Source organism: Sceloporus undulatus, chromosome 6, assembly GCF_019175285.1.
Source record: "Sceloporus undulatus isolate JIND9_A2432 ecotype Alabama chromosome 6, SceUnd_v1.1, whole genome shotgun sequence".
Lineage (NCBI taxonomy): Eukaryota > Metazoa > Chordata > Lepidosauria > Squamata > Phrynosomatidae > Sceloporus > Sceloporus undulatus.
The window spans coordinates 5,152,358-5,170,994 of record NC_056527.1 but is presented as its reverse complement, the minus strand read 5'-3'; the positions used below and the strand labels follow the sequence as shown (position 1 = coordinate 5,170,994).

Genomic DNA, 18,637 nt, shown 5'->3' with positions numbered 1-18,637 from the left:
GCCAAGGTCCTTACGCTAAACTAGTATCCAGCAAACACTGCAGAGGAAGGTTTCTGTGGCCATGATCAGTGTAAGAAAAGGAGCAGGCCATTGTGCAGAGTGAAACTTCACTCAAGTTGTATACATGTACTATATTTATTTATAATTATATGACATTTATGTGAAGCCCCGACTTATTCACAGAATTGTATAAGAGTTCTAATTACCATTATCTTTCATTTGTAACCCACTTAAATATTCCCACCACTTCTTTCTTCCTCCTCCCCCACAAAGCATCAATGGAGGAGAAAAAGACAGAACAGCTGCACAATGTATCTTGATCAGTAGGTCTAAGGAAGTATGCACCTGATGGACACTTTCTCCCTGCCACAGCATCAAACCAGATTATTGTAATATATAGACCTTTTCCAGTATGTAGTATAATTTACCTGGAGAGATACCCTTTGGCACTGTAATAGGATGAGGTCTCTGTTGCATCTGCTGCTGTATCATAATCTGTGCTGGTTACTAAAGAATGAGAAAGAAAGGAAAAATCCATAAGATGTGTGATATGATTATGTATAGGTGTGGTGCATAGAACCCCTGGCTGACCATTCAGAAGGCAGCTGAGGCCCAGCCCACTGGAACACAGTGAAATAGCAATTTTTTTGGCTATTTGGAGGTCTTTTGGAGGGGCTCACTACGGGGCACAGAGAAAACTCTTACACATTGAGCATCACTTATCTGGAATTCTGAAATCGAAAACACTCCAAAATCCACAATTTTTTTGAGCCTTGTACTGTACTGTAGTCGCAAGGCTGGAGAGAGATGCAAGGAACTGTAAAATGGCTGGAGATATGGATTTGCACCAAGCACTATGCTTGGATTCCCACCATTTCACAGATACTCTGTCTCTCTCCAGCCTCATTGTGTCTCATTATGTAAATGCAAACATCAGTATTCCAAAATCTAAACTATGTAACATTTCTGGTCCAAAGAGTTCTGGGTAAAGGATACTCAGCCTGTATTTGTTCTCACATGTTTTAGAACTGTTTCATCAAAATGAAACTGTGTGTGGGAATTAATACACCACTTGAAGAAGAGAATGAGAAATTAGCTTACACATTGTAAACCGCTCAGGGAGTGCTTAAGTGCACTGATAAGTGGTAAAGAATTGTACTTGCTATAAATACTGTGACTTGTATTTGGGTAGGGAAATACTGGTGAATATGTGTATTTGGGAAACGTTCTCCCAATAGATGTATAATAGGCTATAGGAGAAGACTTACATGCAATTGTATAATGCCATATACCAAGAGATTTCTTTTTATCCAGAACCATTCCAGTGGTTACACACTTTCTCTGAAGCATTGCACTTCATGATGCTCTCATTGTCTTCCCCAAATCATTAGCACAATGCACACTTGTTCATATATAACATGCCATATTGGTTGAGATGTAATTCCTGTTTTGTATTATGTTTCCTCTGCCCAGCCCCCACAGCAGAACTCACAGTCTACTCGTAGCTCAGCTTTTGTTGAAGACACTCCCATGCTGTTTTCGGCCAGACACCGGTAGACCCCCATGTCAAGGGGAACTACAGCAGTGATGATCAGCTGGTGGCAGCCCTCTTGATCCTCATTGATCATGTAGTGATCATCTTCTTCAATGACTCTCCCGTCCTTGAACCACCGGACGGAAGGGGTGGGTTTACCAATAACAACACAGTCGAAACTGACTGGATAGCCATCCTGCACCTCTTGGTTTTGAAGTTCAGTTATGAAGATAGGAGCTGGAATTATTTTGATGATAATAATGATTATTAATAACAGTAATGGCAATGCACAAGTCATGTATGTGTGTTTGTGCATGCTATGGAAAGGCAAGATTATGTTTTTAAGAAGCTTTAAAGGAAAGGTTATGTCATCACTATATTACTTTCCTGTTCCATCATAAATCAAATAATAACAAAAGAGGAAACCCAGTTTGCTTATTTCCCAGCTAACTTTCCAAGAATACAAAATTTGCACTCCAGGCTTTTTTTTCCATCCTGTTTTCATAGTGAAGAATCAGGCAGAGTCTAGTAAGTATGATGAGGCCAATACTTTCTCTTAGCCTGGACCTCTAGGGAAGAGTAGTTGAATCCTGAACCTCATCCTGGCACCAAAGTTTAATGAAAGCCCAGGATTTGTTTGAATCCTGCAGTTGCCAAGCTCAGGTGTGGAGTGTTGGTGGCAAAAACCAACCAACAAATCAAGAAACTGGAGAATGAATATGGTAGCTGGATGCTACCTTTTATAAAAGGGTAATTTGTTATTTCAATATTTAGGAATATTCATTGTCTGCTATGACAATGAGATGGTTACTTTGAAACTAAAGCAACTGCTATGTCCAAGGAGAGTAATAAAGTCCATTCTCAAAAGGATCCTTTCAGTTGGATGCAGTGTCAGAATGCTTACAATCCCATCTAGAACCCTTAGAACTCCAGAAGAGAATGCAGTATTAGAATTCAGTTAAATAGCAAAGCGCAATCCACTGCCCAATGTATTTCCACCCCTGTAGCTAAGCAAATCTGAGAAATCGTAACCAATACACATTGCTTTCCCCATCATGGATATGATATGTAGAACACAAGCATAACAGAGCAATAAATGGACCAAACAGTTCTAATCCAATTCATCCCCAAACCATGATAGAATATGCTAGTTGGTGATACTAACATTTTTATGGTGCTCTAAGAATCCTGTTTGCTGAGGAATGTCTATACATCCTTGAAAGCTAGTCAGTTCACTTCTAAAGTCTCTAAAGTCTGGTGCCCACCAGTAAAAAGCCTTGAATTTTCAACTTACCAGTATCAGATGTTAACAATGGAGGTGGTGGGCGTTTCACCAAGGTCCGCAGTTGCCCTGGCACAGGTGGCGTGGCTTTCCCAATACGCAGTTCTAACTTCTTGGAGCCTTGATCCAGGATGTCAATCTCAACAGGAATACCCATAGCAGCAAACATCTCTCTAAACCGGCTAGCTGCTGTTTTGGCCTCAGCCATAACTTCAAACTTGATGTAGATGTATCTTTCATCTTCACGGTAGGTCTGGTGGTCTACCACCTCTATCTCTCCCTCATCTGCACTGACAAAGAGTTCCTCCTCTACATCGGAGATTTCTGTAGAGATTTTGGATTTGAACAGTTTATGAAGCCTCCTCCCTGCCTTGCGGAAGGCATCATCCAACTCGCTGCCGGAAGAGCTCTCCGCCTCACTCTCGATACGCTTTTTGGCAGGCTTGTGCTTGCGCACAGGTGCTTCAGGAGGGGATCTTACGGTCACCTTGGCACTGTGGGAGACCTTGCCAAATTTGTTGGACACTTCACATGTATATTTACCCATGTCATCCATTTCCAGGCCAGTGATAATCAAGGAAAAGGTCCCATCACTGTAAATGTCGATATGATAATGGCGCCCATCAAAAATTTCACTGCCATCTTTCATCCAGCGAACTTTCATATCAGTTTTGCTTTGGGCCACACATTCAAGATGTAGGTTACCCCCTGGTTCACCAAAGAAGTCTTTGAAGGTCTCAACAAACACGGGACATTCTTGCTGCTTGATCTCTTTCCTCACTTTATACCCTTTGAAAGCAGCCTGGATTTTTACAGCTGCCTGAGCCATGGAAGGGTCATCCAAGTCTCCTTCTACAGTTTCTAGTTCAGTTGGCTTAGCAGGAGGAACTTCCTCAGTTCCTGCCTTCTCCCACTGCTTATAGATTTTCTCGGCAGAGAAGGTCTGGACTTTACTAGTGACGCTAACCTTGGAGGAGCCAGCCTTTTTGAGATAATTGATTAGGGAAGGCGTTCCCGATCTTGACTCATCATCTGAACTGGTAAAGGAGAAATCTGCTTCTCCTGCTTTAGCAGACTCATCACAAGTGGAGTATTCTTCTGAGTAGTACTGTATTGTCTCAGCTTCTTCCTTCTTCCGTTTCTGAAGTTTGTCATCTTCTTCAGGCAATTCACTTATTGAATCCAAGGTTGGCTCCCGACTCATTCTACGCTTCTTGGCAAGAGCTTCCCATAAGAGGTGAAGGTCACCCTCTTGAGCAGCTTCAGGTGGTAAGCTAGGTTGCATCTGGTCATCTACTGCCTCTTCCTCAACGCCTGCTTTCAACATCGACACTGGAGAAACTAAGAGGAATTAAAAGCCAAAGTTTTGTTATTCCATCAAAAGACACTAGGACTGGCAGCTGCAAAATGAGGGGTTCTCTGTAAATGATACCTCTGTAATGGAGATACTCATATTTATAATGTAGTAATGGAAAATTTGACAAAAATGTAATTTGTATTCTTTGGGAAATGCATGACTAGCATTAACAAGATTCCAAAAATCCATTCATTCACTTACAATCTTTACCTACAAATTAACAGTTGTGCAAATAATTAGATTCTCAATGGCAATGAAGCACATAAGAACCCCACATGTGTACTGTGGTCCCCAGATGTGCACAACATATCTGGATTGGACAATGGGTAAGCAAATGACATTTATAATGATTGCTGCTTAGTTCAAGAACAGTGCCAGGATCAGATTATTGCATAACAGCACACGGTTCCTGTTTAGGCACACTCATGTTATCTTATAATTGTGCCACAGCTACTGAAGTTATTCATACAGTGTTATTAGGGATTAAAAAAATATGAGGCAGAAATGAAACTACTTGGGATTTTTGTTAACAATATCTACAGTGTCAAAATGCTTTCCTTTCATTGTTATTTTTCTCATTTGGGAATACTCAAAACCAGTTGAAGTGCAATTCAAGCTTCCTGGACATTTTATCTCAGACCTCCAAGCACAAATTCTTGACCCCCCAACAACAACAACAACAACAACTAAAGCTAAAGGAAGCTAAGAAACACCTGAATTGGGATATACCCACAAATTCCATCCTATTACCAGTGTTTGAACGGAGACCATGGTTTCTTGGCACACTGCATATATTAAAACCCTTTCCATCTGCACAGCCACACATATACAAAAGGATTTTCCTCATGCCTGGCTTACGGGAATACTTTACTACCCACTGGTGACCACCCACCATCCTAAGCTGAAATCTTGGTGTTTTGGCTTGACTATCCAGTGGCCCCTCTTTCATGCCCTCCACTGTGTTTATGGTGATCGTACAGTGGTTCCTGTTTTGGTTGCCAAGAACCTTGGCGTCCCACTAGATGACTGTCCCTGGGCTCCTTTATGACAGCAAAGGCATGTAATTTACATCTCTTGAACATCCATAGGAGCTGTAGGTACTTGACCACTGAGACTGTCCATGTGGCTTTCGTTATGCCATGCCTGGAAGTTTGTCTTCCTGTTTTCATTTCCTTTGGCTTGAATTCAGAATAGTGCCATCTGTGTTGTTTTAAATCTCCCCAAATATTCACATGCTTCTCCTCTACATATTTTTCTCCTCAGTTAAGTGTTCACTTAATCTAACAATGTTCTGTTTTGCTCACACTGACCCGTCTCTGGTGACATAATCACATACCCAAAACAGATAAGTTTCCATGGCATTCTGATGTCACTCCAGCCATTTGTGACCTTTAATGCCACATTGAAACCCATTTTTGGAGAAAGGTGGAATAGAAATCCAGTAAATAAATAAATGAGTGCATCTCCCATGTGACTGTTTGAGGTGGAAACATTAAACAGTACAAAAAAAAACCCCTCCCCCCCAAAAAAAATTCCAGGACAAATTTCTAACTTCATTTTTAGACATGGGGAGACTACCAATGCAGTGAGAACAATGACAATGAAGTGCTAATGTACCTTCGACAGAAAGGTTGGCAGATGTTTTGGCATTAGGAGATGCCATGCAAGTATATGACCCTTGATCTTCAGGTTTAAAACCATGGATGATGAGTGTCTGCTTCTTGCCTTCAGAGCTGATTTCGTATCTCCCCCCAGGCTGGACCGGTTCTTTTCCTTTGAACCAAACCACATCTTGAGCTTCACTGGATAATTCGCACTCTAACCGAGTCTTCTCCCCTTCCACTGCAGACTTGTCAAACAACGGGCGAGTGACTGAAATTAACTCCGAAACTGGAAGCATCAAGAACAATGGATTTATTCTACACAATTCTGGTTTTTCAGTTCAGCAAGCAAAGTGATAGAGAAGCAGGCCAGCCAACAAAAACCTAACAGCATGTTTTCAGAATTAGGTTTGCCGTGTTTGGAATGAAGGTTGTCACCGTGAGACAGGAAATAAAGAAAGTAGTAAAACTGAGAGTTTGTGGTTTGTTTGTTTGTTTTTATGAAAACCAGTAACAAAGAACCCTGTGGCAATATGACGACTAATACTATTATGTGTCAGAGCAAACCATAATGCCAGGCTTATCTCAGAAGTCTTAATTGTAAGAATGAAAATAGATATTACAGAAAGAGATTATATGAAGAAGTCATCACAACCCGCCTTTCTCATCGGTCAAGAATCAAACCTCACAAGAGCATGTTAGTATTTCAGCAAACCATGCCAAGTTGATGCATGGAACATTTGTTAAAAAGCAAGAAACACAACCTAATGCAAACCATTTAAACATGAACACAAATAGGGCACTAGAAACTGTGAGAGAAAAACATTTTTTTTCTCTGACATACTTTTTTTTCCATGCATTTTTCTGTGCCATAAATTTTCTTGGAAAAGCTATTGATATCAGACACTCAGCGCCCTGCAAATCCAGATCAAATTGTGGCCTTGCTCCTCCACAAAATTTTGAATACAGTTGTTAAGCTCAGCCTGTGGCTACAAATTGCTTAGAACAAAGCATGTCCTTTTATAGGAGGAAAGTACACATGCCATGCAAGATACCAGACTATTGAATAAGTCTAAGGAGAGGGCAGGATGCCTCTCATTCTCACCTAGCTGCACACTTTGAGGCAAATGCACTGGTTTGCCAGCACCCCCTTTGCTTACGGCTGAAATGCGGAATCTGTACGGCTTGCCTGCTGTGAGATTGTCCACCACAAACTCTGTGCTTGGGATAACTTCAGTGTTGCATGGCTGCCAGTCACTGTCTGGGCTTTTCAGTTCAACATTGTAGCCTATGATGTCGCTGCCCCCATTGTTGAGTGGCTTGAACCAGGACAAGGTGACTGAGTGGCTGGTCTTACTTAAGATCTCCGGCTCTTCAGGAGGGTCAGGGAGGGCTGAAGGCACAACATAGTTCCAGGGATGTACAAGGTAAGCGTAACGGGTCATGAATCAGGTAGCACATTGAAGACCATCACAAAGTGAAGAAAAGCCACGGGCATGTCTACATGGGCCAAATGAAACAGTTTCCCCTTGCCCTCACTGCGATCTGTCCTCATAACACGGGGCCAAGGCCCTCACTTGGCTGTGGACTGTCTTCACAATGTGAGGCCAGTTTCACATCAAATCTGGTCCACCCCTTCCTTAAACTGCATTAAAATGACTTACTTTTGCTTTGGATTTTCCAGGAAAATCCAGAGCATTCCAGAGCAATGCTCAAAATATTGATATCTTACTACTTTGAGCTAGAGCTCACAGAAGCCAAGTGGTTGGAGGATTCTGTGAGTTGTAATGCAAACAAGTAATGCTCTGATTATTCAACTGATAATATCCAGCCTAGACCTGATGCAGTGAATGTTCTTGAGAATATGTGCCAGACCAATGTGTGATCTCACTTAGATAAGAAGAGTCCAATGGCCACGCATTAATGAAACTCACAGATGCCTAGCATTTTACTGCATGACATGGGGCAGCAAAACAAGCCCTTGACATTCCTTGCATGAGTGCCTTTCATAACCAAAACCATCAGACAAAATCATTATGCATGATTTAAAACCATCAACATCACCCCATTGACTATAATTCTGGCTTTGTTAGGAGGTTAAACCAAAACAGAGACTAATTTTCAAATTGATTTGCTGGAACTGGAACAAATCTTTGAAAATTTAGGTAGTGCTTGGATCATCGGCCATGTCTGCAATATGCTGTTAAGGCAGATCACCTGGACTCCAAGCATTAAAGTTGGACTATACAGCAATCCTGTATATCATGCAAGTTACACTTGGGCTGACGACAACAAGAAAACTCTCTTTGATCTAAAATTCACAGAATTTATCAAGCAAAGAAATAATGGCATGATACAGAAACAGCAGTATCATGAATCACTAATGCAGCAGGAGAATGCTATGACAGAGCTACAGTCATCAAGACCTTGGTTGGTTCCCACCTACCTATGACAGACAACTTGCATGACACAATGGCATCCCTTGCAGCAAATGTCACCTCTCCAGAATGAAACGGTTGGGCTTTCTTGAGTATGAGCGTATAGCTATTCTCATCTGCCTGGATCCCCCAGGTTTCATCTGGTTGGATATCCACATCATTGATGTACCAAGCAACCTCATGGACTGGCACTGCTTCACTTAAAACACAAGTGAATACAGCTTTATCTCCAGCCGTGACTGTGGTGTCAGTTAATGGCTGCAAGAATTCTAGGCGCCATCCTGAAATTAAGACAAGAAAGCAAGGAAGAAAGGGTTAAGTGTAGCACTGCAATGAACTGGAGGTTGACAGGAGAGTTGAAAGCCTGTGAAGATACCAAGAGGTGTCAAACTAGCTACCAGCAAATCCTGAAGGATCCCACAACTAAGTCGAAAAGGTCTGAAATGACACAGAATGAATTCTGAAAGTGTGCGTCTGGAAAAAGTTCATCTTTAGCCTCATAATAAATTACACAAAAGAAGGGAAATGGGCAACTGGTACTTAAGTATATCCCTTTTCAATTCTATCCCAATATGAAGGGCTTGGCAGAATGTGAAACATTTGACAAAAGCTAGACTCTATGCACATTGGTCTCAGCATCAAGAATATAGCAGAAAAGCCTACTCAGGAAGGTACTTTCTGGCAGTCTCCAAAGTGTATAAGCAGTTCTAGTGCAGCGCAATTCATTCCCAATCACACGGAAAGAGGCCATTATGACATTGTATTGATTTTTAAAAAAATTAAACATATTAATTTTTCTAAATACAACAACAAAGTTAGATTGAACAAACCGGGGGTGGGGGGGAACCAAAAAATCTCAAAGAAATAGTAATACATAATGATGAAATCTAGGCTGCTGCCACATTGAAAAATTAATGCAATTTGACACTACTTTAACTGGCATGACTCTTTCCCACAGAATCCTGAGAAATGGCCCTCTTGCTGGGGCGAGGGGCACAGGACCACTGTGAAATGGATAAGCTGCAAATAAAAAAAAACACTATGTTTTTACCAGAGAGAACACCTCTTGTAGAAATCTCTGGGTCTTCCAGAGGAACTCTATGGTCAACAGCTGCCAGATGTTGACCACAGAATCATGCAGGAGGACTTACAAATGCCTAGAGAAGTGTTTTCTGTAGTAATTGCCAAGTCCTCCAATGCAACTCTATGGTCAATTTTCAGCAGAGTTGCACTGGAGGACCTAGAATTTCCTAGAGAGAACATATTACTCAAATTTACAAAAGTCAAAGACACAGATGTGGAGGGCCAACTGTAGTTTGTGGTAGCACCAGAGTCTATATGATTCAAAGCCACTGTGTTTATGGCATGAGATGGAGCAACTCCCATACTGTAATTGGAAGGAATCTTGTTGCACACATTACATTAGTCCCTTATGAAGCATATGGATCAAGGGGGAAAGGACAAAGAATCAGACAGCACAATAATCTGCTATTGGGACCAGCGGCATTTCTGTCACGGTGCTATACATTTTGTTCTTACCTTTCACAGTCAGGAATGCAGATGTCACCACATCGCTCGCCTGGAAGGTCACCCTGCAGCTATCTTGCAAAGTGAGGTTCTTCAAGAGAAGGAGATGCCGGAGTCCATTTTCAAAATAAACCATCTCGGTCTTTTCAGAGGTTTTGACGGGTTCGTCATCAATCAGCCAGTTGTAGTTGTAGCACTCTGGTTTGGAAAGGTAGCATTCAAACAAAGCTTCACCGCCTTCCATGGCGTCGACATTCTCTAAGCCCTGGATGATTGTGTTCTTGGCTGTTCATAAATAAATAAATAAATAAATGGTTAGTCTGGAAATAAAAGAATTTATACCAATCACAAACATCAGTAGAACACAATCCTTTATATGACATTTTTCTTTTTATTTAAAAACCAAAAGTCATTTTGGCATGACTCAGTAATGCAAAAAAGCTCTAAAATGATGCAGTGTGTCATTTGATTATCACCTGGCAAAGGATTCCCTACTCCAAGTTGAACGCCAGTGTAATGTTCACTTAAAGGGGGCTGAGGTCAGGAACTATGCAAAACTACTGCCAGACTCTTCTTTATTTCAGAATACAGTACAGACTTTTGAGATGACTAGAAGCTGCTAGATTTGCACATTGCTACAGCTTCAGATAATAATAATTAATAATTTGTTTTATTTATTACCGCTATTCCAAAGATCATAGCGGTGAACAGCAAGTAAGCTAATTAGCAAGTAAGCTAATTAGCAAGTAAGCTAATTTGCCCCCAACAGTCTGGGTACTCCTTTTAGCTCCCTCCTCAGAAGGATGCAAGCCTGAGTTGAGCTTGGGCCCTTTTGCTGGTCTTGAACTCTCAACCTTGTGGTTTTGAGTGAATGGCTGCAGTACAGGCATTTACCCACTGCGCCACCAGATGACCTGCTGACAGTACAAAGCCACCAAGAGTTGACAAATAACCCGAATGTTGTATAAATCCCACTGGAGAAAGACTATGAGAAAAGATTTCAGTGTCAAAATGAATGCAAATCCATTTTCTTGCTCTTCAATATGAAATGTTTTGAACAAGCCTAAACCTTCCCTTGAATTGCTGAAAGAAACTGTGATGATGAGTACAAAAACATTGCAGACCTAGTATGCAGACTTCCCATGATAATCCTATTGTGTGTACAAGCAACCAACACAAGGAATGAAAACTGGGTCATCGTCGGTGCTATATGCAATTTCAAGCACATTATTGCACATAATAGCATTCATTCGGCATTCCCTTATGATAAAGGAAAGCTAACTTTCATTAATTTTATTTTAAAGTTTGCTTATCTGATTTACAATAATGATAATCTTTCCACAGGCAATGAACAGCCATTTTTAAAAATCATATAGTTACATATGATATATATTTAATATATAATTTCATATAAAAACAATATAAGCTGAAACAACAGTCACATAATAATAGAAATTCATAGTGGGCAACTAAGAACCAGCCAGAAGAATAATGTAGTAAAGAACAATTTAAAAGGTTTAGCTCTGAGTAATGGCAGAATAGCACATTAAAAGTAATATTTGGCATTTATACTTTCAATACATTATCTCATTGATCCTTACAACAGCCCTGTAAGGTAGGCCAGCCCTACTGTTTTCATATTACCGACAGGAAGGTTGAAGCTCAGACAGCCTTGTCCAAAATCTCCTTCCTGAGCTCCTGCCTGAGATGAGAGATTCAGTTCTCAGTTGACTTTCTAACAGTATATTACATTATCCATTGGTAGACAGCCAAGAAAGGATGGAAACTTTGCAAAACCAAAGAGAACATGTTTGGGGAATTTGCCAGGACTGAACCTGGGGTATCATCTCAAAAGGATCAGAAAGACCTTCTTCATGACTTCTCTGCAACAAAGAAGAGCTGAAGGAGAATTTGAGACTTATGTTCCCAGAGACCAGAGTAATTTTTTTTTTTTAAAAGAGCAGTGTTCCCTCTGCCTCATGCTGTCTATATGATCTGGGACACTTGACAGCTCTTTAAGACTAACTCCAAATGGCATGGAGGGGAAACAGCTGCAGGCCATAGACAAAGAGCTGACTTGCTGGCCTGGATCAGTAGCTCCCTGTATTCACATGAGAGTCTTCTTTCCACCATTGAAGATCTCACCTTGAACATCAAGCATGGCCACCACTTTTGTTCCTCCAGCTTCGCAAGCATAGATGCCTGTATCCCCTGGAAGAGCTGGCTGGATTTTAAGCTTGGCCACATTCCAGTCCTGCTCAATGACAATCCGTTGGCCATCGGCATGGACCTCCTGGTCATTCCTCATCCACCTGGTCTGCACAGGCCTGGAGTATTGGCAGACGAATTCAGCTGTGCCGGCCTCATCGATGGTGATGTCTTGCATGGGGCTGACCACCTCAATGGTCGGATCTGTCAACCAACACGCCAGGAGGGACAGGTATTAGTGTGGCCTTTGGGGAACGTGTATGGGCACTTTTTAAGCACAGAGCCCACAAGTGTGAGTGAGGCGCACGAAAGCTGATCATAAGCATTATTTAGTTGGCTGTATGTAATGTTTGCTTGTGTCAACAGTGAGTTTTATGGAAGCAGGGAGGTTAGGCATTAAGGCAGTTGCTGTTTCCTATGTCACTGATGTTGGTGCAAATCCGGAAGGTGACTCAACATTCAGTACATATGTGACTGGGAAATCTTCACCACACAGTGACTTACCTCCAACCGCATGGTGTGTATAGGAGATTAGGGTTGAGAATAAGGTGGGAGAAGTAGTAATGCAACAAGATTGTCCAGCAAGATAAATAGTTCCAATGTTCAAATTTTTGAAGCCTGGGGACAGAAGGGGCAATCATATTTTTCTTACTGCTTTTACAATGCTACGGAGAGCTCAAATTCAGCTAAAACTGTGGAGAGGGGAGCTCAAGATCCAGATCAGAGGAAGACTGGAACAATTGGAAAGTCATGTGAGACAAGTGAAAAATAGCCAGGCGTTCTCAGAGAACAGTGGAGATGGTGCAAACTGCAGAAATAGAGAGAAGACCCTCATAGCTGCAAGTCTAGTTACTTATCCATATACTACTCACCAAGAGCCAGCTCTGAAAAGCTACTGGAATTTGGACTGTTACCCGGAAACCTATTTTTTTCATTTCATACATTAAGTCACAAACCTAAAAGGATGGTGATGCTGCAAAATTTAAGGAAGGTGCAGTGTACCAGAAAACATGAGCTAGGGCATCACTTATCTCCTTATAAGTCTGGTTAATGTTGGGAGACAGCCAGTGAGAAGGTAAGAGCCAGTGAGAAAATGACCGTCTTGTCAGAAATTTAAAATAGATTTAAATGGTAGAGGCAAACAACACGGCTCTAACCCTGTTGCATTAAAATGGGTATGTTAAAGACATCAGTATAAGCATGGTTAGAATTGTGACAGCATCTTGCTATCCTTGTGAATGAAGCATAGTGACCTACTTTAGGTTCTTTATACATTGGGTTCTCAGAGGTGAGAGAACCCTTTCTATCCAGTTGCTTGAAAGACTGGTCCCCCCCCCCCCCCGATATCAGGGATGGGCAAAACTGGGAATGGGGAGGGAAGCTAAAAAAGAACTAGAAAAGATCCTAAAGAGTAAAGATATACAACTAAGCATAAAAGTTAGAATCATACAAGCCATTGTATTCCCTATTACCATACACAGATGCGAGAGATGGACAGTGAAGATAGCGGATAACAGGAAAATCAATTCTTTTGCAATTTGGTGCTGGAGAAGAGTATTCAGGATACCATGGATGGCCAAAAAGACAAACAAATGGCTCCTAGAGCAGATCAAGTCTGAAATCTCCCTGGAAGTCAAGATGATAAAGTTGAGGCTGTCATACTTTGGCCACATCATGAGAAGGCATGATTCATTGGAAAAGGTAATAATGCTAGGAAAGGTGGAAGGATGAAGAAAGAGAGGAAGGCTGCATGCCAGATTGATGGACTCTATTAAGGAGGTCACGGGCATGAATTTATAGGAACTAAGCAGAGCAGTAGAGGATAGGGAGTCTTGGAGAGGTCCCAACCACAGGGTCACCATGTGTTAAGATCAGCTCAAAGGTGGACAACAACGACTATAGCAAAGTTAGGATTCTCCATCTCTGCATACAATACTGTCTTAATTATCGGAGGGCTTGTCAACATGGGATATTTAATCCAAATTCCCCCCATGCTCGCTTAGGCCCCAAACCCTGATCTGGTGTGGACTGTCTTCATGACATATGCACCTGATTCAATCTTTTCTCTTTAACCCAAATTTAAAAATCTTACATTTTGCTCTGGTTTTCGTCTCTCTCTGCAGAGATGGTGGGTGGCTGTCTTTCCAAACAGCCTCTGTGACCTTTCCAACACCGACACCATAAGCACAAGTCACTTTGAGGCCAGAACAAGGCACCTACCACCAATAACATGGCTGGGTACTATGTTGTGACCTCAGCAGCAATGCCCAGGTAACAAACCCTAACCCTAACTCAGGCAACAAATGGGGATCATGTTGGAAGGCAAGTGTCCATTGTCACTATAAAGAGAGCACAGGTAACAAGGTATTTGGGGCCAGAATATTCCAGGGTCAGTTCAGAGTATTCTGTCCAGTGAAGTCAAGCCCTAAATGTATCCATTTCAGGGACATCTATAATTTCATACTTAAGCTGCTGGTTTTCAGCCACTTCTAAAAGTCTAGCAGCAGCCCTTTGCCTGGCTTTCTCATGAGAGTCAACAAGTAACATGGACCTAAAGCCAATTGGTAGGGCCAAACCAAGTAGGCCCAGTGAAGGAAAGGGAACACAGTAACTCAGCCCTTAAATAGGTTCCATTGATTCAGTTGATCTGCTCTAGCTAGGACCAATGGCTGGACTGAGGCCTTGGAGTTTTAATGTGTTACATTTAGACAGATGTTTCTGCCGCAGTTGCCCCCTCTTCCATGAATGGTTATGGAAAATGCCTCTTTCACTCATTGGCCATAAACTTTGGATTACTCATTGGCCATAACCTTTGCCCAGTACTAGCAGGAGTAGGACACTACCAAACCTCTCTTATTCCTTTAGGGGAATAATTGATAAGATACAGGATTGTGCTTGTTAATGCATGCCTTCTAGTTGCCATTGTGCAGAATTTTGTTAGAGGCCAACCAAAGCCAGACGCATACGCAGCAGTGTGGTTTGTGGATAGAAAGTTGGTGTTGCATTCAAATCCAAAATACCTTTGATTAATAATTTAGCAGAGGATTTGAGGGGCCCTGCCCGGAAGGTCACTGTTCCTGAATCATTAGGCCCCAGGTCCTTTAGTGTCAACGTATGCATTTTTCCATCTTGCACAGAGATTTCGTTCACAGAGCTGTTCTGAAGGGGAGAGCCGTCCAGCCACCACTGTACATTTTGCATGCTGGAGTGTGAGAGCTCGCAGGTAAAAGTGGCTGTTTCGCCCGCAAAGACATCTGTGTTCTTTAAACCAGAAACTATCTGCAATTCTTCTTCTGCATAACAGAGCAAGAGAACTCATACCAAGGGAGAACAAAGGTGTAAACATGCACTGACACATCCTTTGACAAAACTAACTACATCACTCACTTGAACAACATACTCTCCTTGGGAATTTACAAAAATGACAACCAAGCTTATACAGAAGTATATTTCACCCTCGCATAGAAAAAGAAGAGACGCTGATTATTTGGAACTTTTTTTCCATGATGAAATGATTATGGTTTGACACCTCCCTTCAAAGTCCACTGGCAATGTTGGTAGAATTCAGAGATATAGCTGTATTAGTCTGCAATATCACTATGAAAAGGGATCTTGTAGCACCCTTGAGACTTGGGAGATTATCACACGGGCTTCTGCTTGCCCCCAGAGTGGACTGAAAGTTTGGGGATTTATTATTTTTTTCAGATAGGATGTTATTGCACACTTCCCTCCTCAGACCAGAGGCATCGTGAATGAATCTTAGCCAGATCCGTCCCCGACCTGTACTAACCTCTTCCTTCACAAAGAACAGGAGTTATAGCATAAGCCTTTGTAGTCTTGGTGGATGACCATATGAATAATGGAGGGAGTTTCTGGTTCACAGGTTTCACACACTCCAAAATTTGCTCCACCATTCATATGGTCATCCTCCAAGACTACAAAGGCTTATGCTCCACTGCTGGAAGGGCAGGTGTGGTCCGGGACAGCCTTTGTAGGCCCCCGTGCGCTTGCTCCTCAGTCGCCGCCGCTGCCACCACTGCACTCCACCACTCATATGAGCATCACCAACCCCAGCCTTGGGCAACATCTTTCCTCCTGGCTTTATCTCTCAATGACTATAGTTAAATCTAAACTTGTCACTTCATCACCAGACCCACAAGTTCTGCTTTTCTTTAGCTATTCATACAGTCTGATTATAAAGGTCCTTCCTAAGTACCTGTTCACTTCATGAGTTTGAGGAAGTAGACCAAGTCTACGAAAGCTTGTGCTACAATATCTCATGCTTAGTTAGTATCAAAGGTGCTACAACATCCCCTTGTACACTGGCAGTGTTGGCATTGTACAGCAGTCTTTGGGGATTATCTGTAGTGACTGAAGCTCGTGGCAGACTAAAAACTCTTTGCAAGCTTGGCTGAGCCAAGATGTCACAAAATGCAATTTGGTCACACATTAACATTAAGAAAAATAAACTCACATCCAAACTGCAGGAAAATTCAATTAATCAAGTCTCCAGTGGTGGGTGAATTCATGTCATTTCTTCCCAAAAGGCTGAATTCTATGTCCAACATAGGGTGCACCAACACAGTATAAATAATGCAGTTTGGCACCACTAAGTGCTGTAGCTCCTTCCTATGGAATCCTGAGATTTGTAATTTCACAAGGCCTTTAGCCTTCTCTGCCAAAGAGTGCTGGTGTCCCTCAAAACTAGATATCCCAGGATTCTGTAGGATGAATCCATAGGAAAAGTGGTGTTGAACTGCATTATTTTTACCCCATAGTTTTGGCATTATTATTATTATTATTAACCTTTATTTATGAAGCGCTGTAAATTTACCTTGGATAGCTTCTCCAAATTTCATACTGAAACCTGGAGAAGATTCATTGCCCTCCTTCCACCATTGACAGGGAAGCCACTAACCACCAGAGTAGGAGTGAATAAAACTTCTGCATCCTTTTAGGACCATTTCCAAGCCAGTTCCTCACTTGATGGCACTGTCACAGCGACATGATTGCAGGGACCAGTCAGCCAAAATACTTCATGAAGAGTCACACTACTGTAAAATCAGTGAATTTTCTAAGGGTGCAGCTTGCACAGCACTCACTGCCTGCCACAGGAAGGTAGCAGTGTGTGTGTGTGTGTGTGTGTGTGTAACCTTTCAGTGCAAAGAATAACCAGAAATCTCCCCATCCTTAAAGAGAAAAAGTGCTTTGACATATTGAGATACCCCACTACGGGGTGGGGTGCAATTGGCCATACTATGTAAGATTTTTTCACATTCTCTGACCTTTTGTAAACATTTTGCAAATAAAATTTTGTAACAAACACAGTGGGTGGAATTGTCCTTTGTAACCTGTCCACTTCAACACTTCTGTGATCAGTTCAACAACTGAAAAACATTTGTGAAAGACTTTCTGTTGCAAAGGAGGCTGCATAACTCTTTCTCCTGCCACCCACATAAGACAGCCCTCCCAAGTTGCTTTTCTTCCCACAGGGATCCTGTACCTTCTTCCACTTAGCTAACTGGAGCATGGGGCGGATCATGAATTTGGAAATGGTAAGAAGGGAATGGATTATGGTATAGTCCTTCCCTGGTTGCTTGTCTGGTCCCCATTACAATCTCCAATAGTTAGGAAATTATCAACATGAGTATTGTTCACGTGGCTCAGTCTTACAGGACTGCAAAGCAATGCCTAATTGTAAATGAGCTCCATTTACAAGGCTTTTACCTGGCCTGTTATCAGCTGAAATGCTCCGTTGATACAGCTGTAAATACGTATACCACCTTCCTAGACCCAGGGTTATATAACTGCTGGTTCATACACAACTGTTTTCAACATGGTGAGAGCAAGATGAGGATGGTAATGTCTGTATATGTGGAAATTACCTTCCCTGGATCAAGCACTGCAAAGAGTACTATCCCCTCATATTGCTTCCAAAACAACACCTCTCACAAAGCCAATTTATATATTCATTGAGAGTCATCATGCGTTGAGCAATCAAGTAATGAGAAAATATGATGCAAGCACTTGTGTAAGCAGGCCCTAGAAATGTTAACAACACTGTGCAGTAACACAGTTGTAAAATGATTATCTGATATATCAGACCATGCCTTGATCTTAAATACAGGTGTGTTTCTTTGGAAACAATGAGATTTGCAGTGCCATACTGTGTGTACCTTTGGCTCCAGGGTTACAACATCTACCCAAATGAAGTATGGCGGACATACCTTGTACATAAACAGAGCAGGTGGACAGCTCGTCTCCAGTGCTGCATGTATAGGGTCCACAATCCTCGGGTTCCAAATCATGAATGATCAGCTCAATGGTGGTGCCTCTGTGCTGCATCTCATACTTGGCACTGGGCTGGAGAACTAAGGCTCCTTTTCTCCATTCAATGGGAGCATCGGGTTTGGAGATCTCACAGTGCAACACAGCCTTTCCCCCTGCTTCTGATTCCACATTCTGCAATCCTTTTGTAAAAAGCACTGGCAGAGCTACGGGAAGAAAGGATCAGTGCCATTACATGACAAAATGGAGCACCAATGAGTTGTACTAATTTCACGGGCATTAGGTATGGGCATAATGTAGCCCCAACCACTGTGATAGACTGTCTTGTTTCACAAGATGCAATGCTGAACCCTGTTTGTCAGAGATAGCAAACTGGATGGATGAATCATTCTCAATTTTTGC

At 41.9% G+C, this 18,637-nt stretch overlaps 1 protein-coding gene across 8 annotated transcripts in view; it reads right to left on the bottom strand.

Moving 5' to 3' along the window:
- OBSCN (obscurin, cytoskeletal calmodulin and titin-interacting RhoGEF) overlaps positions 1-18,637 on the bottom strand; it is a 236,693-nt gene that overhangs the window by 103,045 nt on the left and 115,011 nt on the right. For 6 of the 8 annotated variants that reach the window (XM_042477238.1, XM_042477243.1, XM_042477240.1 and 3 more), the window contains 10 exons: positions 18,175-18,441; positions 14,968-15,240; positions 11,885-12,151; positions 9,752-10,024; positions 8,221-8,493; positions 6,880-7,167; positions 5,791-6,063; positions 2,829-4,157; positions 1,493-1,771; positions 429-507 (listed from right to left, as the gene is read on the bottom strand). In XM_042477238.1, coding sequence (XP_042333172.1) covers positions 429-507; positions 1,493-1,771; positions 2,829-4,157; positions 5,791-6,063; positions 6,880-7,167; positions 8,221-8,493; positions 9,752-10,024; positions 11,885-12,151; positions 14,968-15,240; positions 18,175-18,441 — 3,601 coding nt within the window. The remainder of the gene's footprint in view (positions 1-428; positions 508-1,492; positions 1,772-2,828; positions 4,158-5,790; positions 6,064-6,879; positions 7,168-8,220; positions 8,494-9,751; positions 10,025-11,884; positions 12,152-14,967; positions 15,241-18,174; positions 18,442-18,637) is intronic. The other 2 variants (XM_042477239.1, XM_042477242.1) reach the window with 2 other exon arrangements.